Here is a 26057-nt window from a genome sequence, read left to right on the forward strand (position 1 = left end):
CAGAGTTTATCATGCAACATCAAAGGGATGTGCCTTTTTTCACGTCACGCTGTGCGCCACGTTATTGTTTACATGAGATGAATTGCAGAATGGCAGATAGAGACAAAATACTGTTACTCTGACTATCTTCAGGTTTTACAGCTTACATATACACACGCAGTTACTGTCCCTCCATTTAGAAAGGCAGAGGCATCACAGTGTGATTATTTTACATGTAGTTGTTTTTCCCCTGTGTAATAATATTCAACATTGCTATCAATACATTTTTCAAAAAATGCCTCTCTGTGCAAAATGGGTTCAAAAACATAAACAGCTGTGGGATACTGTTAGTCTGTGATTTGAACGGGGAACAAATTGTGGCAGGATCAGCCTGATGTTATTTGTATCCCGCTGTAACTTCACTGTATAAAGAGCTAACATCTCCAAAATGTCAGGAGTAGTTAGTCATTACAACAAGTGTTTGTGAAATAAAAATCAAGAATGTGGGATACTTTAACTGAACAAACACACACATCCACACATGTGCAATAACACTAAGTGCAATAATCTTTTCTGGCATCGTTGTATTTTTACTCAGTTGTATATAGCATTCGTATTCTATTTTTATCTTATTGTATATATTTATTTTATTTTATTCTACTGTATATAGTATATTATTTTATTCTATTCTGTACAGCTGTGTACTGTATTTATTCTTATTGTATTCTAATTTTTGCGTCATAACTTTTGCACTGTCCACTTCCTGCTGTGACAAAACAAATTTCCCACGTGTGGGACTAATAAAGGTTATCTTATCTTACTGTTTGTCCGTGATTTGAAGAGCCCAGCGCGTGCTCCGGACGAAGGGAAAAGCAATTACGCAGGGGAGACCTACCTTGGCATTTGTGCAGGTAAAGCCAAAGGGAAGATATGCTTCACCATATTTTCTAGTCTTTGGCTTAGAATGAAGTTGGTTTGGAAACATATTCAGCTATGCTTCCTCTCCTGCTTTGCGTTTCTTTGTGCTCCCCGTGCTAGCAGTGTCCAAGTATTTTTTTGGGTTTTTTTCCCTTTCATTGGTCCCCCTTTAGAAGCTGGCTTTCTGTAACTTGAAGAACAGAGGAGTAAGGACAGAGTGGTGGTGTGGGGATTGGTGTGCGAAGAAAGAATAGGAAACCTCCCTTTGTCTTTGTTTTTTTTGTTGTTGTTTGTTTGTTTGTTTGTTTGTTTGTTTTTGAATTACTTATTTATGTATTTATTTTTCAGTTCTGCTATCAAAGTTTAAAATGAAATAAAAATTGTTGATGACAAAAAAATTAATTTTTTTCATATCTTTTCTTTTACTTTAAATATATAAACTTATACATATATAAAATATATAAACTTAAGCTGTAGCTGTGGCTCATGTTTCTGGAGTTTTCAATTCAGAATCTTCACTCTCAGGCTGTAGTGCAGTGAGTGACACCTACTGACAGGTACTAAGTGTGGTTGCTGTCAGCTTTGGTAACGTACTATACCTTTGTGCAGAAAAGAGTCACACTGACACATTCAGACAGTTTAAGAAGCGCTTGGAGAAAAATGATTTAAACAAAAATACCTAACTGTGTGCAGTTTTTTAAAGGATAAATAGTCTACATACATGTCTGAAAGTGATTATTATGAAAGTACTCATTTTATCTGTAGCCACAGTCATGCTTCTAATTATCAGGTGCCCTCTGTATTGCTGTTACACTGCTTAGGTCAAATTGAAACATTTTCAGATAATATAGACTAATATCAGTGAAAGTGATAAACTTTTCTGTACTTAATCATCAGTCAGTGAAGGACTGAAAGCCAGAGAAAAAGACTTTTATAGTTTCATTTTCTTTATGAGTTGAAACATGGCGCCACCTTGTGGATAAAAATCATTTCTGAAGCTCTGAAGACTTTAAAATGTGAAATATTTTCGGAACAAATTAAAGTGCAGGTTTTTCCTCTGGTTGTTTCTACTGCAGTGGTTGTAGGTCTTGTAGTTTTGATCAGTCAGTGTTATTATCTGACTGACATTTTCCTTCTTCTGGCTGTACTGACTGACCTTTGACCTCATGTGTTGATGACTCTTCGCCTCTGTCTCCTCTCACAGGGAGAAGATGACCTGCAGGATCCTGCTGCTCATCATCCTCACCTCATGTGTCTCTGGTTAGTTTACAGCTTCACTTTATGAACTCCAAATAAAGCTCAACAACAGATTTGTTCCAGGCAGGCAGAGGAGAACCACAACATCACACTGGAGTGGACGTTCACCACCAAACCAGACAGATCTCCAAAACTCTCAACATCCTCTGTGAACTCTTTATCAGTGATAAATCCAGGCTCAGGACTGATGACTCGGGTCTTTACCTGTGTGAGGTGAACACTGATTATGGCTTCAGTGTTGGAAGATGTCAACTCAATGTCACTGATAAGATGATTATAATTGCTATTTTTATCTTTATTTAAATAAACAAGAAGTGAATGACAGGTGTTAAGAACTGTATTATCTTGTACATGGCAATAAACATCATGAGTTAAAGTCCACATGGTCCTGGGACTGACAGCAGCAGCTCTGTTTGTCTGCTGTCATTATTTTTGTTTTACAAAGGAAAAACATCTCTTACTGTTACGTCTGTTTTATTGCCAGAAAATAAATTATATACAAGGTAATGAAGCCACATATAGGGGAAGTTATATACATATGTGGATAGATACAGTGTTGACAATGACTGTTGACAGTGTTATAACTACTTGCACTTTCAATTCAGTTTCCACCCGCATGTAAGCTACAAGATCTACAAAACACTGCTTTTGCTTATTATTACTTTCTTTTGGTCGTGTGAAGGGAACCTGCAAAGTAAGAATTTCATTGCTCTGCGTAACCATTTGTGTTTTGCGGTGTACATGACAATAAACTTCTTGAATCTTGAACACTTTATTAATCCGAGGTGGGAAATAGTTCTGTTTTAGATGATCAGTTGAATTATGAAAGCTAAAAAATGTAAACATTGGAAATATAAACAAAGTAAGTAAAAATAAGTCAAATAAAGTGAAATCATAAATTAAATATTTCAAAGTTAAAATAACACCATGGGGAGCGTAAGACTCATCATGAAGATCGATCACTCCACAGAGCTGGGAAACAAGCTCTGAGGACTGGGGTTCACGCCATCAGGAAGTTTTCTTCTGATTGGTCAGCAATCAAGGTGAGTGTGTGACAGTTCATGTAATCAAAGTTGGGGTAACAGTCAGGTCTCTCTCCTGAAACATAAGATTGATGCGGATGAAAGCTTTACCCTTGAAATACACGAAAACTTTACAAAGGATGTAAACATATTACAGTGATTATCACACCAAACATTAAATTAAACAAACCCCAAAATCACAGTTTTGTTTTCCAATCCAATGAAAGAAATAAACGATGGTAATTATGAGAAAACAAACAAGTGTACAGTGTAAATTGCTCGTTTTGGAAAAATTGTGTAACAGAGGGCTGAATATGGATGTTTACTTATTGTCTCCAGTGTGTTTACTGGTTCTATGACCTGCAACTCTGGCACTCTCCCCAACTTCACACCACATGATTTATATCATTATGTTATCAACAAGGCCTCAAGTTATCCTGGATAGGATCTGAAGGCCTACAAAAGCTTGGATGCTTCTCAGTATTTTGTGCCATGATGAGAAACAGTGTTAGTGTTAGTGTTAGACCGTGGGTGCAGCGTGTTTCTGAAACACGCTGCACCCACGGTCTCTGTCACTGCTCAGGTATTTATGTGATGAGAGAAGAAACTGGCAGAATGAAAGTTGGAACGAGTCTTCTGCTCCTCGCTTTTTCCCCTTATAGACTGTAGACTTGTAGTCAAGACCGCCTAAACCAAGACCAAGACAAAGTCGAGATGACACCGAGACAAAAAAGTCTTTAAATTGCAGCCAGATGCTGCTTTGTTTACGGGTTTCAGGCATATTTATGTGTTCTTGCTTTCACACAGCCCTCCTCACTGCTGTCTACTGTTTCACTCACTTACTGAGAGGACAGACGCACGCTCCACTTGACTGTTGCGTCTCTCACCCTCTCTGTTTTTCACACAATGATATTATCCTATATCCTCGCATGTGATTGGCCACAATATGGAGGGATTGGAGCACAGCTGAGCCAAGAGCTGAGCAGTGAAAGGAAATTAATCTCATTTGAGTCATTGTTGACCTTAGCCATCTTTTTAGTCTTGTGAGAGCACTGAAGCTTCTTTCAGCCTCAGTACATGCGTTTTATCCTCAGATTAAAATTATTGTGTGCTTGATGTGCCTCACCTTTGGCCCTGGCTCTTCCGCTCTGACTGCACTAGGACATATTGCTACCTGATAAAATAACACATGGATTCGTGCCATATAAAAAGTGAGACATGTCAATTCAGATTCTTTGTCAAATATACACTAATGAAACAATTTACATCAGCAGCCTAACAATTGTCATGATAATAAATACTAGTTAATCTATAGCACCAAATCATCACCTCTGTCCGAGCTACAACATGGCAGAGCTGCCTCTGTCACCTGATGAATAACAGTGAGCCATTCCACATACATACAGTCACACATGTGCTTCAAATACAGTCATGAACCACCAAGTCATCATCCAACTTCACCTGTGATTCTTGTATCACCATTACTCCACCACTACACCATTATTAAAACAATTTGTGCAAAGTGCACTCCAAGGTGGAATATTTGCAAAATCATGACTACCTCATGATATTTTGTCTCAAAAATGAACCCTATGAATATGTCAGCACCATTAGGATGAAATTATTGTGGCACCAACATTTTAACGTTAGACACATACTTTTAACAGCCTCTGTAAACTAATATCCTGGCCTGCTCGAGGCTGCCGTTTTCTCTGACAGTTTCAATCAAAATTGGAAATGCTACTGTGGGAGACTGAGAGAACTAATAGTGCTGCCTGTTGTGCAGTTAGTTTCCAAAACACGTTATTCATGGTTACATACAATTTCAGACTGATGTGGGCCAAAGCCTAGCATAGCCTATAACATTATTATGAAGGACACATTTTATGAGTGAACTTGAGTTCAAGTGACTAACAGGTTTCTTTGAAAAATACTTTAAATATAAATTTCGTAACTGAAGTCAGTGAATTCCATGTTGATGCCAACTGTAATTTCAGGAATAGAAACAGCATGAAGATTGAAGTGTGAGCATAAGATTCAATTTTAAAAACAATACTAACAATAAGAATAAAGGAGCGAGCTCTTGGTGTGAGTGAGCTCTGAAAAGAGCCGTTGTTTGTAGGAGAGCGTGCAGCTTAAGCTCTCTCTCCGCGGATGCGGCGAGCCAGCTGGATGTCTTTGGGCATGATGGTGACCCTTTTGGCGTGGATAGCGCACAGGTTGGTGTCCTCGTAAAGTCCGACCAGGTACGCCTCGCTGGCCTCCTGCAGAGCTCTGGAAGCGCAGGTCGGTCTTGAAATCCTGAGCGATCTCGCGGACCAGGCGCTGGAAGGGCAGCTTGCGGATCAGCAGCTCGGTGGATTTCTGGTAACGGCGGATCTCGCGCAGAGCCACGGTACAGGCCTATAACGGTGAGGCTTCTTGACGCCCCCGGTGGCCGGGGCGCTCTTACGTGCGGCCTTGGTAGCCAGCTGCTTCCTGGGGGCTTTGCCGCCAGTAGACTTGCGAGCGGTCTGCTTGGTTCGTGCTATTCTTCCTCACTTTTCTTTCCCTGTGATAAGAGCAGAAAATGTAGTGAACAGAGGAGACTCGCTGCTCTTATAGTGTGTGACTGGCTGTGACGCGGTGCCGCTCCGGCTCGTGATTGGTGACTGGCTCCACGTGGAGCATCGCCCCGCCTCAGTGTGTGCTGCTCATTGGAGAAAAGTGCATTGATGTTGCGCGCTGCCGTAAGCCTCTCTACGATTGGTGCGTGACGAAGCTCCGCGCGCTCTGCGGAAATATAAGCGAGGCTTTGAGCTGATCGGGCCACATTTTCTCTTAGGTTCTTTTCTTCGTAGCATCGAGACTATCAAAACGAGTGGCCGCGGCAAGACTGGACATTCGCAAGTTTTTTCGTTTATTCGCGAGGGTATGACGTAGAAGCACACGCGGAAACTGTTTACCCTAGCAGCGAGCGCTGGTCTGAGCGGCTTTTCGAGGAAAAACGTTTTTTTTTAATCATTTTATAAAGTGTTTCGTGTTAAAGGTAACTAGTCATAATGGGAAAAGCAGATTTTCTTTCACCCAAAGCGATAAGCAACCGAATAAAAGCCAAAGGTCTACACAAGTTGAGATGGTATTGCCAGATGTGTCAGAAACAATGCAGGGACGAGAACGGATTTAAGTGTCACTGCATGTCCGAGTCCCATCAGAGGCAGCTACTGCTGGCCTCTGAGAACCCCACCAAGTTCATGGACTACTTCTCAGATGAATTCAAAAGTGACTTCCTGGAGCTGCTCAGGAGACGATTTGGGACCAAGCGAGTACACAACAACATCGTCTACAATGAGTACATCAGTCACCGGGAGCACATCCATATGAACTCAACGCAGTGGGAGACTCTGACCGACTTCACCAAGTGGCTGGGCAGAGAGGGTTTTTGCAAAGTTGATGAAACCCCCAAAGGCTGGTACATCCAGTACATCGACTGCGACCCAGAGACCATCCGACGCCAAGAGGAGCAGGCGAGAAAGAAGAAACAGGAGCTTGACGACGAGGAGAGGAGTGCCAGAATGATCGAGGAGCAGGTCCGCAAAGGCCGTGAAGGCAAGGGCACTGATGAAACTCCAGTCTACACAGAGCTCAAACGGGAGAGTGAGGAAGAAAAAGTTGCTTTCAACTTGGGTGCCTGTTCTTCTGTCACTGGCCCCTCCAAATCAAGTTCGGTTCTGGGTGCTAGTGCGCTTAAAGCAGCATCATCTTCGTCTTCGACCTCAGTAAAAAGGAAAGACTCCAGCTCAGACTCCAGAGGAGGGGAAAAGAAGAAGAAATCAGCTTTGGAGGAGATCATAGAGATGGAGAAGAAAAAACAACAACAACAGCAGCCGGTGAGAACTGATGACTGGCTGCAGCCCAATATTATAGTAAAAGTAATCACCAAAAGACTGGGGGAGAAATACCACAAAAAGAAGGCTGTCATCATGGAGGTACGAGACAAATACACCGCAGTGGTAAAAATGATCGACTCTGGAGACAAACTGAAACTGGACCAGAATCACTTAGAGACAGTTATACCTGCCCCAGGTAAACGAGTTTTGATCCTGAATGGTCCTTACAGAGATATGGAGGCTCTGCTAGAGGGCATTGATGAAAAACATTTCAGCGCTGCACTCACTCTTGACTCTGGACCTCAGAAAGGAAAGAGAGTGGACATTGCCTACGAGGATTTCTCAAAACTGGCCTGAATAAGCATACTTCCTGTTTAAACCTCAGGTAGCTTTTTAGCTGAAGGACTCTACTGTGTCAGAGTTTATTCTCCGGGAATCTCTTGTGTAATAGGTGAAACCACACTCAGAAAAATTATGGTTCTTAAATGGTTCTTCAGATGTCTTCATGGTTCTTTAAAGAACCATCATACGTCAAAGAACCTTTTTATTTTGTGGATGGTTCTTCAGCTATAACAAATGGTTCTTTAAAGAACAAAAGGTTCTTTATCCTTAGCAATCTAAGTTTGATGGTGTAAATGGCATAAATATTTATTCACTATAATGAGGCTGTGAATTATACTGTGTGTTTTCTTTGTGTGCATGTGTGTGCGAAGGGGGAGGGCGGGATACCTGGCAATTACCCTTTAAGAGAAGATGGTAGGAAACTGAATATTCAAATAAAAGTTAGAAATATTTGCAAACAATAGACACAATACACACATTCAAATACTGTACTTTAGTTTTAAATTTTAATAAAGCATTACTATTTTCTACTCCAAGGCATTGCTTTTGAGATTATTATATATTTTTGAAAATATAGCATAATGATAATACTAGTTATTGTAAACTTTACAAACCACCCAGCAGTATGTAAAGTCAAATTATAAAATACAAGTAAATAACAATTGCAGGACAGAATGTCAGTGTAATGGACACAGACTTCGTTTTGACAAAGCACACTGCTTAGGTAAATGATCTGAGTAGTTGTTCATCACTGATCAATTTGTTAATATGTGTTTCGAGCCAAATAAATGACAGGGAGAGAGAGAGTGACGTCAGAACAGGTCATACTATAACCTCCCGGGAGCGGACGGAGGGGGTCAGTCGTTGGGATGCGCATGTGCAGACAGAGTGTGCGAGCGGCGGGCCTTGACCTTCGGGAAAAAAAAACTCACGGACGGTGACAGCGAAACGGATAACAGTCTTCAGTACCTGCTGGACTTTGAAGCTGTGGATTCTGGGATTGTTAGAAAAGGTAAAACATTATAACCTTATTACGGTTTTATTTTTGTTACTCGTCATTGTAGCTTGCTGTTAATGTTGTGCTAACAGTAGCGATTAGCTAGATACGTTAGCCGTTGAGGTCAACGCAATTTAGTATCCAACTGTTTTCCTAACAAAACCACTGTTATAATTAAGTGAAGCTGCTCCCAGCTAATTTGAACCTTTGGCTTCTAAAATATGTGGTTCAATTGCGTGCTGCGTACATAACCTAATGTCAGCTAGACCGAAATTAAAATGTAATATATTGTTAAAGTCACTAAAATGGCGCCTGAAGCCTGTTGTGACGTGAGCTCTGTGTCTGCTCTAGAAACTCTGAAATTCTGTAGATCTGAGCCGTACATTAAATACTCACATGAACCTGTACCTTGAATTCTGTATGAGCTGTATAAAATGCAGCTATGCATAAGTGTTTTGAATGAATAATTAGATTAGATGACTCTTTATTGTCTAATCGAATTATATAGAAATGAATAGAAATGTGACATGAGAAGGTGTGTCTTCCTGCATAACTTAGTTTCGGACTAGTTGACAAGTTATGCTCCGGTCATTTGATGTTTCCAAGGTAGATGTTCTTTTGTAATATAGTTAATTTTTTTGTATATTTCATTTATCCACCATCATACATACAAGCTAAGAAGAGGTCGTTATACTAACAAGAGGTATCAACGCTGGGCCAAAGTTCAGCACATGGTTAAAGTTTGTAATCCAGCCAGGGTGTAAATATCACTCAGCAGCCAGAGCTGAAGCAGGTAGCATCAACACATAAATCTACTCTACCCGGCTTAAATCACAAGAGCACCTCTGACCAAAAAGCTGTAGATTTTTCTTGTTTGCACAAATTAATCCAGATTCACATTAATTGTGTTCACAGCTCCAACAAAATGAGGAAGAGGAGGGGGAGAAACACAATTAGGTTGAATTACAATTGGATGGAAGGTGAGGACAAGGAGAAGGAAGCTTAGGATGAGGAGGAAGAGAAGCAGCAGGAGCATCTTTAGGGATCCCTATGATGTCATTGAGGTTGGTTTCATTAATATGGTCCTCTCACAAAGAACGATGACTTGTTTTAGTTCACGTACTTCCTGTATTAAATAGTGATGTGCAAAATGTTGTGAAAAACCATGGAGCAGGTACGTATAGTGCATCTGCAGGTAAATGAACATCAAATCTCTAAGACAGACTGAAATTTGTATATTTATCACCCTTATGATAAAACCCATGTCAGCCATTGGTTTATGGACTTTGTATTTTGAAGCCTCAACATTTTCTTTATTGCTGTTGCTATGTTGGGACCATATTAGGATGAGGGATCAGAATCTGGAGTCATGCACACTATTGTTTCATTTAGTGTGTATCCATAAGATTCGTACAGCAGATCCAAGTTGTGCCTTGAAAACAGGAAAGTCGTCTGCATAGAGGAGAACTGTAATAGCAGGCTTGTAAAAAGTGAGGCTTTGTGCTCTCGTTTTACTTCTGTCACCCTGTTTTGATGCAGATTTCACTTGAAATCAGGCAAGAACTGGACTTATTTTTTTATGTGTTCTTGTGAATTGATTGTGTATCGCATATGTTTGATTTGACTTTCTGCAAGACAACAGTTGTCCGCTGGCCAAAAAAGTTTTCCAAATACCTCCACGTGATCAAGCCTGGATTTAGAAAAGAATAGCAAAAAAATCTGCACCTCCTGCTTCAGATGCAATTTGTGTTTCTGTGTTCAGAGGCAGCGGCGAGAGGGGAGACCTCGGCTCATCCAGCTGGAGAGCCTGACCAGGAGTCGTCGAACATTAACTGAGCTCTTCCAGGGCACCCTGCAGACTCGGCTGTTGGCATCGGCGAGGGATGACGTGAACGCCAAACTGGAGTCCATCACAGGTCAACTGCAGGTATGCGAGTCAGACCTTCTGAGGAGGGTTTCACTTTTCTCTTCTTTATAATTGACTCTTTTCTCGATCTCTTTCAGCTCCTTGTCTCAGAGTGGGAGGGATTTGAAGCACAAAGGGAGGAACTTGTCATTTGGTTGGCTGATATGGATGTGAGGTTGACCAGCTGACAGGAAACACCAGTGAAAAACTGAAACAACTGCAGGTGTGGGCTTGTTTTGATATGACATATACAGGGAGTGCAGAATTATTAGGCAAGTTGTATTTTTGAGGAATATTATTATTGAACAACAACCATGTTCTCAATGAACCCAAAAAACTCATTAATATCAAAGCTGAATGTTTCTGGAAGTAGTTTTTAGTTTGTTTTTAGTTTTAGCTATTTTAGGGGGATATCTGTGTGTGCAGGTGACTATTACTGTGCATAATTATTAGGCAACTTAACAAAAAACAAATATATACCCATTTCAATTATTTATTTTTACCAGTGACACCAATATAACATCTCCACATTCACAAATATACATTTCTGACATTCAAAAACAAAACAAAAACAAATCAGCGACCAATATAGCCACCTTTCTTTGCAAGGACACTCAAAAGCCTGCCATCCATGGATTCTGTCAGTGTTTTGATCTGTTCACCATCAACATTGCGTGCAGCAGCAACCACAGCCTCCCAGACACTGTTCAAAGAGGTGTACTGTTTTCCCTCCTTGTAAATCTCACATTTGATGATGGACCACAGGTTCTCAATGGGGTTCAGATCAGGTGAACAAGGAGGCCATGTCATTAGTTTTTCTTCTTTTATACCCTTTCTTGCCAGCCACGCTGTGGAGTACTTGGACGCGTGTGATGGAGCATTGTCCTGCATGAAGATCATGTTTTTCTTGAAGGATGCAGACTTCTTCCTGTACCACTGCTTGAAGAAGGTGTCTTCCAGAAACTGGCAGTAGGACTGGAAGTTGAGCTTGACTCCATCCTCAACCCGAAAAGGCCCCACAAGCTCATCTTTGATGATACCAGCCCAAACCAGTACTCCACCTCCACCTTGCTGGCGTCTGAGTCGGACTGGAGCTCTCTGCCCTTTACCAATCCAGCCACGGGCCCATCCATCTGGCCCATCAAGACTCACTCTCATTTCATCAGTCCATAAAACCTTAGAAAAACCAGTCTTGAGATATTTCTTGGCCCAGTCTTGACGTTTCAGCTTGTGTGTCTTGTTCAGTGGTGGTCGTCTTTCAGCCTTTCTTACCTTGGCCATGTCTCTGAGTATTGCACACCTTGTGCTTTTGGGCACTCCAGTGATGTTGCAGCTCTGAAATATGGCCAAACTGGTGGCAAGTGGCATCTTGGCAGCTGCACGCTTGACTTTTCTCAGTTCATGGGCAGTTATTTTGCGCCTTGGTTTTTCCACACGCTTCTTGCGACCCTGTTGACTATTTTGAATGAAACGCTTGATTGTTCGATGATCACGCTTCAGAAGCTTTGCAATTTTGAGACTGCTGCATCCCTCTGCAAGATATCTCACTATTTTTGACTTTTCTGAGCCCGTCAAGTCCTTCTTTTGACCCATTTTGCCAAAGGAAAGGACGTTGCCTAATAATTATGCACACCAGATATAGAGTGTTGATGTCATTAGACCACACCCCTTCTCATTACAGAGATGCACATCACCTAATATGCTTAATTGGTAGTAGGCTCTCGAGCCTATACAGCTTGGAGTAAGACAACATGCATGAAGAGGATGATGTGGACAAAATACTCATTTGCCTAATAATTCTGCACTCCCTGTATTTGATATGAAACATACGTCAGAGACATTATCCTAAACTGGACTAACAAAGGACCATGAGTACAACATGAAACGTACATTACATAGCGTAATGCTAAAGTTCATTGATCATTTTAATCATAAACTTGTTGTTGAAATATTTTTACTGAACATGCAAACATCTGCTGATGAAAATGTGTTGATTTATTGGTCTGTTATGAAGCTATTGCTATTTCTAATGTGTTTTATCACTTTCTGATGTTTTATTAATTAAACAATACATGTATTGTTGTGTTATCTGTAGCTATAGTATTTATATATATATTTATTTATAGTATAGCAAATATATTTAATTATTACTGTTTAAAACACTAATATGTGACATGTATTAGTAGTGATGTTGTGCTGAGGGTTAAAATGCCTTTTTGTCTTTTGGTAACTACAAAATGACAATAAACCATTAATATATGTCTATGCTGTGCTCGTATTTATTTTTACCCTACTCAAATTCAATTTATGATGCATTTTATTTTGAAAGATTTAAAATGTTTTTTTAAAGAACCACTCAAAAAAGGTTCTTTAAAATGGTTCTTTTAAAGAACCATTTTTAAAAAGGTTCTTTGAAAAACCATTAAAGGTGCCCCAAAGAACCATTTCTTGATGGTTCTTTGGGGCACCTTTAAAGGTTCTTCAATGAACCACTGAAAGAAATGGTTCTTCAAAGAACCATTGTTTGAAAGGTTCTTTGTGGCACCAAAAAAGGTTCTTCTATGGCATCAGTCTAAAGAACCACTTTTGGTTCCAGTTGGCACCTTTATTTTTCTGAGTGCAGGAGAAGTTTTTACTGAATCATTAGAGCTGAACAGGTAATGAAGAAACAGGTTTACATTTTAGGTCACATGAATGAGTTGAAGGGAAGTTATGAACTGTTTATGAGAGACAAATAACACCAGGATCCTTTTCTATGTAGCTGACATCTGGTAACTGTGCAGGGGCGGATCTAGCAAAGTTTTGCCAGGGGGCCAGGTAGGGCATTAACAGGGAAAGGGGGGCACAAAGACATAATTTTCTTTCTTATTCTCATTTAAAATGTCTAGCTTTTAATAAATAATTATTCTAAATCTTACTACCAAAGTGGTGATCTGGTTAAATGTATAGAGATCCATTATTGTATGTAGTAAATATTAAGTCTAATATATACTGTAGTAATAGTAGTACATACAGCACTTTTTCCTTTGGGAAGGTACCATCTGCGCTGTCTGCAACTGTATTGAAGAAAAATATTGAATCTAATTATTATAGAAAAATAATTGATTTCTGTGCATTAAAGTAGATTACGTCAATTAAGCATTATCAGGCGGAGGGTGCGGGGTGGTTTCCTAATATTTTTGCTGGGAGTTGGCAGCCCTATTAGTTAGTTTAATATTTCTATGTACTGTTTAGAATACCTGAATAAGGAGGATGGTGTAAGTTTTTTAGGTTGATCAGTATTGCTGAAGTATAAAATATTTTGGGTGCAGTGTATTTTTTGCATACAGGTATAACAGAATAGCTTTAATGTTTTGTTTTTAAAACTGAGTATGAACTTATACAAAATGCAGCAAAATATTTATAAAAACAGTTTTATTTATTATAAAATACACTATATCGGATTCATATCGGCATCGGCAGATAATCAAATTTATGATATCGGTATCGGACATAAAAAAGTGGTATCGTGCCATCTGTAGTTTGCACAGAGGCACAAGTAAGATTAGTTTTGTTACAAGGGAGTATCATGAAGTAATGCACTAATGGCTTGGAAACGGTAATTGTTTGTCTTTCTAAAGTTTTTTTTTTTAATTTTTTTTTTTATTTGTCTTCCTTTTCTGGCAGATTTTCTTCCCCTTATGTGTTACTGTTTATTCAAGAAGATGGTGTTATTTTGGTAAGTACATGCAAATTCCTTACATATTTATCACAACAGTATTTGTCACAGTATTGCAGAGACAAGTTTATCTATCTCATCTTAAGGGTTCTTGTGATTATTAATATTGATATTATTAATATCAATTAATATATATGATTAAATTTCTTTTATCCAGGACAAAAGAAAAAAAAACTTCTGAAAGTGAAATGAAAAACAGGAATTTAGTTCTTGTGAGTTAAGAGGATGCAGAGCATATGCTTAGATGGAGGTGGATCATTCACTGTGGTGATCCCTGAAGGAAACAGCCAAGAGAAAGAGGATCAGATTGCAAAAAAAATGTGGTTTGTGTGCATACATGAGTCTTTACGGTACCCACAGGACTTCTGAAGTACAAGTACTCTGAAGTTTGCATAGCAATTTCAGAGATGTTTGGGGATTACATGGCAAGCATGTTTTTAGTTGCACATCTAAATTTTCTCTGCTCTCTGTTTGGGCCAGAGATCCAATGTTGTCCATGACTATCTCCCCTTCAACAAATATTCCAATGTCATCATAATTAGGGCTGGGTATCGTCACTGATTTCTAGAATCGATTCAATTCCGATTCACAAGGTCCCAAATCGATTCGATCCACGATTCGATTTAATTCGATTCGATTCGATTTAAATCTGGGAAATTTTGACAGTCAGAGATATAATTCAGATCAGAACATTTACATATTTTTGTATCTATAAAAAGGAAGCTGGCACTCGCAAGACTTTATCCAAGGTGTGAGCATCACAGCAGATGCCTTTGTGTCAAAGTAGCTGAAGATAAAACACAGAAAAACATGAAGGTGATTTTCCTGGCCTGGGATTTTATAAAAATATTCTGCAGTACATCAAAAACGAAAGAAAACCATTAATTAATGAACATTGCCTCTGACGTTACAGCGCTTTTATTAGACACACGGCTAAGCATTTTGCATTTTGAATAATATTAAAAAGTTTAAATTTGTTCAGTATTGAACAGCAGAAATGAGGTTTTCTTTTCGGAAGAATGTAAAAGGGAAAAAAACAGCGGCCGACAGCGCTGTAAACAACAGTAGACTTGTGCGTAACAAGCAAGCGAATAATGAAGAAAGCGAAACTGTTCGAGAGAGAGGGGGGGGAGGGAGAGAGAGAGAGCTGCGCATCGCAATGGAAGCAAAACAGTAAAAGAGTGAATTCATGACGATGTTTATGTGAAGCGTTTGGATCTTCTTTTGCTGCTGGTTCGGTCAATATTGTTTGGAGAGAGATCAAACTAACAGCTTTAGAATCAGCGCATAAAGGGCGTGAACACAAAGCGCGGACCCGGATCAGCGAGCTGTCGGCTTTCAGCCCCGACTGTGAGAAAGGCGACATCTAACTGATTCTGATCCGCGGGTTGTGCTGTGTGTTTAAGTCTATGTGCAGAATCCCTGTACCTGCTCTCATTTACTGTTTGGTGGTTCTTGAAATTTTGTGAGATGTCACCAGAGATTCTGGCATTTCGGACAAAATAAATTTATATTAAAAAATCGATTCAGGATTTTAATGAATCGATTTTACGTTATCCAAGCCAGAATCGATTTTAATCGATGAATCGATTATAAAAACCCACCCCTAATCATAATGTCCATTTTGTCCATCCTCCTTGTTGATGACATAAATGCCCATGGTGTGCTTCTTCAGGTCTGTCTGGATATCATCTCCTTCAATGTCCTAAACATTTAATATCTGCTGGATAGGAAGATTTCTAAAACCACACATCAAGAGAATGCTGTTATGTAAATTACCAATGACTGGTGCTCTTGTGAATAGGAGTGAAACTCTTGTACAACAATCATTTGTTCTGTGTTATGTTTTGATTGAACATTTTAACTTTCAATAATGAATGTTTCACGTGTGGTACATTTGAGTAGCTTGAAGAGCAATTTTGTAATTATTCAGTTATAGCTGCTGCCCTGCGTATAATCAGTGTTAACTCAACCGAATTTAAAAGAAAACAAAAAAAAATAATTCATGATTACCACACTGCAGCACACTGGTAACACTTTAAAGACTATTAATTGTTTTGAAGCGAGTATGTTAGGTCAGAAAACATGTAAAACATTCAGAATCTTCAAGGAAGGACTAGAATGGAAAGACAGTGGTCAATAAGCAGTAAGGAAAACACAAGTTTAGTTTTAAGTCTAATTACCTTATTAAAATGCAATTTCTAAATATGGATCGCAGAACAGCAAGTCTGAAACTGGTTAGTTTGTGGATGCATCAGTTTCTTTTTTTTTTTTTTCTCCCCTGTCCCATTTGGTTCTTTAGCCATCAGAATTGTTGTCTGAAGACCAACAAGGATACCCAATGGATTTACTTTGCCAAATGGATCATCGTGGCATTACCTTATTGGTCCATTTGGTCGATCTTTTTTTTTATTATTTATTATATTTTATTTTCAGATGTTACAGACGGGACAGACATGAGTGAGGGATAGGAAAGGGAGAAAGAAAGAGGAAAGAAAGGTAAAACAGAAGGGGAGAGGGACAGTGAGAAAGGGGGGGAGAAAAAAAAATAAAAATCTCCTGGATCACCTGTTGAGAGAAGAATAGAAAACAAGCAAAAAAAAGACAAAAAAAAAACAAAGCAACATACTAAACACAACACCATCGCATTAATCTAGCTAAGTGTAAACAGCAGCAAATACTAAATATTCAATGTTGTTGTGCAGCACGCAGGACAGATGTGCTTCGAAGTAGCAGCCAAGAAAGGTGTAATTTGGGTCTACGAGCAGTGAACACCCGTGTGCATACCTGTGTGGATCAGCGCGCTTGTATTCCAAAGGTTTCTCCATGTAACGATCTGCTAGGGAGTGTGGGGGGGCCACAGCCCCGTCCTCCAGGGTGTGAAGCAGGTATGGAGGAGATCAAAACTCCAGACATCCGGAGGTCCCCAGAACACAAGAGACCATGGAAGACCAACAGAGGGGCAGCCGCGCCACTGTTCCAGTAAGAGCTGAGGAGAGTCCCAGATGAGGGTTCACTCAGCAGCCGCGGAGCAGAAGCCAGGGGGAGTTGCAGTGACGCGCCCATGAGCTCCGCCGGCCGCCAGCTGTGCCTGAGTGACCGAGCCCCAGGCCGAGAGGCCGGGGGCACCCCACCCCCGAAGGGGCCCGAGCGAGCGCCAGGCTCCAGGCCCCGATAAGCGGCCGCCAAGGAGTGAGCCGGTGTGTACCTGGACGCCCACCCCCAGACACAAAGAACCACCAACGCACCGACACCTGAGGGAGTCCGCCACTGGCAGGGGAAGTGGTGGTAGGTGGAGATAGGCCTCCAAACCTTGGAGGGCCTGAGATGTCCCCAGAGAGGTGGCGTCTGATACCCAGCCTGACATATAGACACAGACATACAGGCACACACAGACACAAACATCCATTCCCCCCCTCATGCTCTCATATGCACTTACTCCACACTCAACCAACGTGGAGACAAACATAAAGAGACGCTGTACACACGATCACACTCCCCAAGCGTACTCTACAAACCGGGTCTAGGTACCCTTGCCCCTGGAGGGGGGAACCGCACCCAGACCCAGGTGGTGTTACCCTTTTCCCTGCGGTGGGGAGAGGCAGACCACTCCGACTCCGTAGCAGCAGGGAGGCCCCACACTCCAGACCGCAGTCGGACGGCCAACTCCACCTAGCCCTCCCGCTCCAGCAGGCCGCAGAGAATGGGGGTGGGAGAAGACTCCAAACCTCCCTCCACCCGCTCATTGTAGTGTTGATGCATGTGTGTTCTAAGGTGCAATTAAAACCCAGGAGGGCATGGAGCTACCTGCCAAGGAGCAGCAGGTAAGCACATAGTCCCTCCTGATAGCCCTCAATGTCTAAGTGTATTTAAAATTGAGAGGTGGGCAACGACGCCAGGGGTGAGGTGTACACCCTGATGGTAATTTGGACTTCGTGATTGTGCCCACCCCCAAGATCCTATATGTATGTGTAATGAGAGTGTGAATAATGTGAATGTCTAAGTTGTGGGATAAAATTGAGGCAGAGGCAGCCAGAAGGGGACAGAGGGGGGGGGGTAGCCTCCTCTGCACCCTGGTGACATACCCCTACTCCAAGGCCCTGCATGTGTGGGTGGTTGTGGTGGAGCGGGAAGAGGGAGGCAGCTGGAGATGGGGAGGGAAGGAAGGGAGGGGCAGGTAACCCCTCCCTGGGGCCAGCTCCCCCGCTGACCCCAGTAGGCACTCCCACACTCCGCGACCCGCCAGGGGAAGGGGGCCCAGGCCCATCCAGACCGGGGCCCAGTGCAGCAGCGCCCCCCGGCCCCACAGAGCCCGGGACAGTCCACCCAACCCCACCACAGAGAAAACTGCACCCACCCCACCATCAGTTTCTAATTGTGATACTTTATACTGCTGGCAGTGTTTTATTCTTTTATGTAAGGAGTTTTTTTTTTCTTTTTTAGAGGAAGAGAAACATTGGTTAACATTTCTCTTGTCTGTTGTTTCTGTTTTGTTTGAATACAGCTTTGTAAAGCTAGTTCATAGGCAAAAGTTTTGTAATTTGTATTATACAATTTGCCTCAATTTCCCTTAGAGATGTGGATTCTTATTCTGTTTGCAACAAATTTAGCATTAATAAATGATGTGAAAGAATTTTGTAGTTTTCATTATTGACGTTTTTAAAAACTACAAATCAGGGTAAGCAATATTTTTTTAAGTAAACTTAACTTAATTGAAATAGAGAGAAATTAACAATTTGATTGATTTGAATATAAGTTTGGGACATAAGTGTAAAGGAAACAAATTATTCTGGTACACTTAACACGACCTTAGTTGGACTTACTAATAATATTTGACTAAGTCGTATCCACAACAGTTAAGTTAAAGTAGCTTAAAAATATATGTTGGTTTTACTCGCTTAAATTAAATTCAGTGTACTTAAAAAATATTTCTGGATTCAAACAAATTTATTTTGTGCAACAACTTGTCATAAAAAAAATTGAGTAAATTGAACAAAACATTATTTTCAGTGCAGGCTTTTTGAGCCATGCCTGGCCACAGCACAGGGGCTCCACGCCACAAGTACCCCAACTCTTGCTCTAGGGCGGACAACCATCGAACCAACCGGACTATATCCAGGGACAGCACAACCAGCCAAGACTCCTACAAGGATCCTCATGGGGAGCAAATACGTGACCACTCCCGCTATTCAGAGGGCAGGTATGGTCGAGGAAGAAGCCACCCTCGAAACGGCACAGGAAGGGGTTCAGAGACAATAGGATTTATTCCGGGGTCGGCAGACAGCGTGCCGAGCAGCAGGCAGTCCTGTGCCTCCATGGGCTGGAGTAGCTGTAAGGCTCTTATCTGTTCTGTTCTCACCTGTGGATTTTATGGCACCTGGGAGCCCTGGGTTAACGAGAGCTCCACAGACCATACCCCCAAAACGGTCGGTGACCCTCGACCTCCTAACGGCATAGCTGTGAAAACCCCTGGCATGTCTTTGGAGCCCAATAATAAGCAGCCCAAGACCCCCAGGTTGCCCCTGAATGACAGTTTCCGTTACCCAGATGTGCACATAGCAGGTCAGAAGGTAAAGTACCCAGTTGCTGACCCCAAACGGGGTCGCGCATCAGGTAAAGGGGATAACCAGCGGCCGGTCAGCAGCACCAGCCTTATATCCTACGAAGACTACGACTTGGATGAGCAGAGCGACAAAGACATTGACTCTCTGATCACCAAGAAGCTGCTGGAGCTTTACGCCCTGCATCAGATTGACCAGCTGGCCAAGTGCACCTCTGATTCCTCCTTCTCCCGCGAGATCAGCGAGCTCATCTACAGCATCGCTCAGGACTACAACCTGGAGGATCAAGAGGCCGAGTGCAAGCTGGTGCACGGGGTCATCCGCATCAGTACGCGGAAGGGCAAAAGGAACAAGGGCTACCTGTCGACCGGGCAGCATCATAACAGCAGGAGGGATGGGACCCTCCCCGACAGTGGCAACGAGACCATGACAAACACCTTCATGAGCAGTGATTTTCCAGAGGTGAAAGTGTCGGAGCAGACACCATCAGACGAGCTGGCGAGAAAGATGAGAAATTACAGCGGGCGAACATATTCCTCCAGCACTACTACGGCTTACTCAGCGTACCACCACGACACTGAAACCTACTCCTCAGGCGCTCCTCTGATTCTCTAAAAGTCAAACAAAAACAATGAGATGTAGCCAGTTACATGTTATGCATTGTGATTTATTTTGAAATGTACGTTCATTCATGTCGTCTTACATAGTCAGGGACTGAAATCCACCTTCAAAATATACTATCATGAGTGCTTAAGCAGTGTGTTTGTTTTATTCACAAGACAAGAATAGACGGTCTTAATATAAAGTCAAAATAAAACTAAAGCAAAAAGCTCTGTCTCTCCTGAGTGGTTAAGGCTTGTGCCTTGTTCAACCTCATTGCTCATCTTACTAATTTAGAATAAATTGGATGTCACCAATTATTAGCTTCATAACTACAACTGTAGACACTCATCATGGTTCACTCGCTTGATAATTAAAGCAGTTTCTACACTCATGGAAACAGACAACACGTGGTACATGACACATGTGGCAAGATCACAAACCTTGTCAAACACAATAGGAAATCATAACAACGTGAGGAGAGGGACAGGTGGACTTCTTTGGTGCTGCAGGAACTACCCAGGTACAGAGGGAGGAAAATGTGGAGCTGTTAGCAACATGTTCAGCACCACTGCTGCTAAATTTGGGACATTTTGCAAAGTCACTTACATCTACGCTTAGTTAACCCCTGTTTTAAGGACAGTAGTGGGTTTGAGCAGGATTCGAACCTGGGCCTCCTGGTCTCAATGCGGCTATTCATCCCATTGTGTTCTCAAAGCATTTCATGCGACCTTAAAGCTCTCACGAATTACATTAAGTTGCTGAACCCTGACCTCTGACGTGGCAGATTAGTTGGCTTAGCTATAAACTTTGGTGTGTAACTCTGTATGGATCGAAGAATGTATTGACAGTGGGGGTCTGCCTGTCGTAAAATGAGTAAAAGCTGCCTCAGCCAGATAAACAATAGAATTAGAGGAAAACTACTGAGGAGGGGGATACAGGGCAGCCCCGGCCTCTCCTCCAGCTGGGATATCCAAAGAATCGGTGAGGTCAAGAAGTAAACCTCAAGGCTATATTTTGAAAAAAAAAAAGGAATTCCCAGCATCCTTAACTCTACAGAGCTCCATTAGTTCAAATGTACACAAATCAAATTGGTTATGAAATCAGTAATGAAATCAATACATGCTAAAATAATAGCTGTATGGGTTCAGCTTGGAGTAAAATGTGTCTTTGAAATCACCTAATATCAGCTCACTTGGCCTAGATTTAGTCAGGTAAGGTTGTAGAGCATTTTGAGTGGATTATATTGGCTAGGTATCATTAACCTATACGTGTACTTCCACTAAAACAGCCAGTGTAGGCTTTCAAAAAATAAAAATAGAACTCAATATTTCATACAGAGATAATACCTTGCAACTATAAATGTAATACTTTCAGTCATATTTGTTGTTTTTTTAATATAATGTTTTTAAATGTGGGTGATAACTTTTAAAGGTTTATTTCTTTTCTGATAGTGTTTCATAGTAAAACAAGAAGTGTTGTGATGTCTTGTACTATGAAGGTATGATTGTAAAGAGCAAACGGGTGAGGTGTTTCAGGTGTGCAGATCCGACTACAAGCCAACGAAATGAAGATAAAAAATTTCAGAGGTGGGCCATTCTGGTGTCACAAATTTATGAAACGAAAAGGACTGTACATCTGACAGAGTGGAGAAGTGTGAAAACATCCACGATCACCAACGGATTTCAAAGGGCTGGACTGCTGCTTGATGGAGATGAGGACACCGCCACGGCCCTTCAGAGGGTGTTCGACTCCAACACTGACAACGAGAATTTTTTTGGTTTTGAAAGCCGACACTGGAGAAGAGGACTTTGGTGGTTTTAGTGCGCAGGAAGAAGAGAAAGATGGTGGTGAATGACTGACTTTTCTTCTTGTTAAAGCCATGTTACTGCACCTGAGCCTAAAAGGTAGGCCGAATCGTTTTTTCTGGTGTGCTGTAGGTTATTGTTATGTACTACTACATTTGTTACTCGTTCTTGTAATTACCGGTACTTGTACATAAAAAGTTGTGCAAATATGTACCGGTAACTTCTTTTTCAAAATATTAATACAAGGGATGTGTTCCCAAACAGCCATCTCTTTCCTGACAATCCCCTTTGTGCATATTCTCTTACATATGGTAAGTAAACATTAAAGCACCTGCGGCTTTTAGTCAGGTGCGGCTGATGTAGGTACAAAACAGGATTTTCCCCTGATTTTAGCTTGTGCGGCTAATATTCAGGTGCGCTTTGTAGTCCGGAAAGTACGATAATTTAATTTCAAGGGGAAATTAAGTCTCACTGAGGTTAAAGGCCAAAGAATAAAAGTGGGTTTTCAGACGCAATTTAAAATTGGACAGTGAAGGGGCCTCTCTAACGTGCAAGGGCAAATTATTCCATAATTTTGGAGCCACGATAAAGAAGGCCCGCTCCCCTCTGAGCTTCATCCTGGATCTCAGTACCTCCAGGGGCAGCTGGTCAGCTGACCTGGGAGACCGACAGGGTGTGTGGAGATGAAGAAGCTCAGAGAGGTAAGGCGGGGCAAGACTGTGAACATAAGAATTTTAAAATTAACTCTAAAAGACACAGGGAGCCAGTGCAGTGAGGCTGGGACAGGGGTTATATGCTCTATTTTAAAAGTTCCTGTTAGGAGTCATGAAGAAGCATTTTGAACCAGCTGCAGACTTGAGAGCAATGACTGACTGACCCCCACGTAAAGTGCGTTACAGTAGTCCAGGCGCGAAGAAATAAAAGCATGGATCACTGTTTCAAGGTGCTGCCTTGAAAGAAAAGATTTTACTCTTGCCAGTCGCCTTAAATGATAAAAACTGGACTTCACCACTGCTCTGATTTGGTTGTCCAATTTAAAATCACCATCCAACTTAAAACCACGATCAGTAACAACAGGTTTAAGATAAACTTCCAGGGGTCCCAAATCTACAGAGAAGGACTCGCAGGGACCACTGGGTCCAAACACCAACAACTCTGTTTTCTTTTCATTAAAATTTAAAAAGTTTAGAGCCAACCAAGCTTTAATGTCATCTAGGCATGTTGTGAGAGGTTTTATGGAGATGCCACCCTTCTGCTTCAGGGGCAAATAAATTTGGATGCCATTATCATCTAGAAAATCTTTCAGTTGACTAAAAACAATTTTCTCTAAAACCTTGGAAAGTAAAGGGAGCTTGGAAGTAGGCCTATAGTTCGCTAAAACTGTGTGATCAAGGCCAGGTTTCTTAAGCAGTGGCTGCACTAGTGCATGTTTGAAACTTGCAGGAACCACACCAGAAGACAGACTGCTGTACCTTCTCTCTGTATTTAGACTCATTGTTGTTGGTGATGAGACCCACCACTGTTGTGTCATCTGAAAACTTGATCATGTGATTTGAGCTGTACTGTGCAGTACAGTCATGTGTTAGCAAGGTGAACAACAGTGGACTAAGCACACAGCCCTGTGCTGATCCTGTACTCAGTCTGTGTTATTTCCTATGGAGACAGACTGGGACCTGTCAGTTAGGAAGTCCAAGATCCAGTTGCAGAGAGTGATGTTTATTCCCAGTAGGTCCAACTTCTTTACCAGCCTCTGGGGAATGACAGTGTTGAATGCTGAGCTGAAGTCATTAAACAGCTATCTGGCATACGTGTCCTTTTTGTTGAGATGGGAGAGAGAATGGTGAACAGCAGACGAGATGGCATGATTTCTGGAGCGGTTTGGGCAGTAGGCAAACTGTAGCAGCTCCAGATTTGGTGGAAGGTGAGTTTTCATGTGCCTCAATACCAGCCTCTCAAAGCACTTTGCGATGATGGGTGTAAGTGTCACCAGCCGGTAGTCATTGAGGCAGGAAACAGTGGCACTTCTTTGGCACTCGGGTGATTTTTGTAGTTTTGATGCATAGATCAGTGGTGTATTTAAGATTGTCCAATCTGGGGGAGGGGTGAAGCCTTGTATGCTGAATGTTTGAGTAAACAAGGTCTAACATGCTGTCCCCTCTTGTCGCAAAGTCAATGTTCTAATGAAATTTGGGCAGAACTGATTTTTATCAGGTATCTCTCCCTCCTTTTTTGTGACATTGGCAGGACTTTTGTTTTGTTGTAATTATAAAAGACCAAATTGGTTGTGAGAGTTGATCATTCAAGATCAGCTTAGCAGACAAAACACAGTTTAAGTGTCATGGTGAGCTGTGCTGGAGGCTAGAGTAGGGCCCAAATACAGGACTCTGAGACAATATTAACTTAAAGAGGCAGCTTTTTTTGATATAGTAATTACATAAAGCAAAGTACAAGACAAAACACTAAAAGAAGCAAACAAAAGATAAACTTGAACTCAGATCTTGGCAACTGAAGCACTCATAACCAGATATAACTGAGAGAACATGAAAGACACTCTATGGCACAGCTACTATGGAGAACATGACAAAGAACAGAGGGCACACATGAAGGGTAACGAGGAGATGGGTAACAGGTGTGAACACAGCTGGGACTAATCAGTCATGGCCAGACACAGAGGAAGGAAAACCGGTTACACTTTGTTTTCTTTTATTTTTCAATACCAAACTGTCATAATACACATAGGTACATATAGAAATGATCTTTTTCTTTTTTATAGCATATAAAAAAAACATAAATGGGATGAGTACCTGAATACCCCCACTCCCTCCCAATAATGTAAAAATGAATATGTTACAGAGGAAATGAATTAACCCATACAAAATATACAAAAAAAAGCAAGAACAAGAAATCAACAATAAGATAGTAGTGCGTATCCTTATAGTTTAATATTAACATTAATAAATATTGATATAAATCTTAACAAATATTAAGAGTAGTAACAATATTAATATTACTGAATCCCTGCTCAGCGGTTGAAACAAATTAATAATGCTGGAATATCTTTAAATAAAGCATTCTTATAAGGTAGAACAGCCACTGCCGGGAATAGCAGAACAATTTGTACACTGTCATATGGTGGACTACAGAGAGAGTTCTACTTTTCTAAGTATTTAAGTAATGGTTTCCAGTGAGTAAAAAAAAAATAAATCTATTGGATGAGCCTCTGATGGAGAATTTTATCTTCTCCAATTTTAAGAGTCCTAAGATATCCTGTAGCCACACTTTAATTAATGGTGGCTGAGATGATTTCCACAACAACAAAATTATTTTTTTAGCGATGAGAGAAGCAAAGGCCATAAGGTTATTTTGAATAGTTGTAGTATGAAGGTTATTTGGTGGTTTTCCAAATATAGCGATATGTGGAGTCGGAATCAATTTTATACCCAATATATCTGAAATTATTTTGAAGAATTGATGCCAAAATTCAGACAACCTAGGGCACGCCCAGGACATATGAGTAAGATTGCAAGGTATCTGTGAGCATCTGTTACATTTATCATCAAATTTATCTGGGTAAAATGTTGACAGTTTTTCTTTACTGTGTAAAGAAGTGTAATCTGTGGAAAACTGTAAATTGTATTAATGAAAGTCTGGCGCAACTACAAGACAAATTAATGGCCCCTACCGCTCCATCCCACAACAACTCAGAAAAACTCATATGGAGTTCTGACTCCCATTTCATCTTGGTACTGTTTAAAAGAGATTCACTAAAATCGGATTTAATGAAATTAAAGCGAGTAACTAGTTCGTTAAAACTTGCAAAAACCTCATTTACGTATAGATCATCAGTACCTTTATGTTCTAAAACAGAGAATCTTAAGTCAATCTTTGCTGGAACAAATAAGTGATTGTGGCAGATCGGGGTTGCAAGAGGGAGGGTGAGCCAACCAAAGTGTCAAATTTTTAATGTTTCAGTAACAACTGGGTTGGAAGACCGGTTTAATAGGGATGATTGTGAGGTATCACATGCTAAAGCAAGTAATGACGAGGAACAGGAGGCTGCTTCACTCTGGCACCAATTAG

General features: G+C 41.1%; 2 protein-coding genes and 2 pseudogenes across 3 annotated transcripts; 3 read left to right on the forward strand and 1 right to left on the reverse strand.

Annotated features, from left to right (window-relative positions):
• Positions 1 to 5311: 5311 nt before the first annotated feature.
• On the reverse strand, positions 5312 to 5846 carry LOC145423375 (histone H3-like; annotated as a pseudogene).
• Positions 5847 to 6146: 300 nt separating this feature from the next.
• Positions 6147 to 7604, forward strand: LOC113018193 (DNA/RNA-binding protein KIN17 pseudogene; annotated as a pseudogene). Its single transcript, XR_013906190.1, has one exon. The product of XR_013906190.1 is annotated as a DNA/RNA-binding protein KIN17 pseudogene (transcript).
• Positions 7605 to 8063: 459 nt separating this feature from the next.
• On the forward strand, positions 8064 to 12553 carry LOC145425514 (uncharacterized). Its single transcript, XM_080298621.1, has 4 exons — positions 8064 to 8399; positions 9300 to 9448; positions 10147 to 10311; positions 10389 to 12553. The coding sequence occupies exons 2-4, from the start codon at positions 9392 to 9394 to the stop codon at positions 10476 to 10478; spliced, it is 312 nt and encodes a 103-aa protein (XP_080154747.1). The 5' UTR covers positions 8064 to 8399; positions 9300 to 9391; the 3' UTR covers positions 10479 to 12553.
• Positions 12554 to 17191: 4638 nt separating this feature from the next.
• LOC145425497 (keratinocyte differentiation factor 1-like) lies at positions 17192 to 20398 on the forward strand. Its single transcript, XM_080298580.1, has one exon. The coding sequence runs from the start codon at positions 19036 to 19038 to the stop codon at positions 20182 to 20184; it is 1149 nt and encodes a 382-aa protein (XP_080154706.1). The 5' UTR covers positions 17192 to 19035; the 3' UTR covers positions 20185 to 20398.
• Positions 20399 to 26057: the final 5659 nt, after the last annotated feature.

The sequence above is a fragment of the Astatotilapia calliptera genome, chromosome 3 (genome assembly GCF_964374335.1).
Source record: "Astatotilapia calliptera chromosome 3, fAstCal68.1, whole genome shotgun sequence".
In the NCBI taxonomy this organism is placed as follows: Eukaryota; Metazoa; Chordata; class Actinopteri; order Cichliformes; family Cichlidae; genus Astatotilapia; species Astatotilapia calliptera.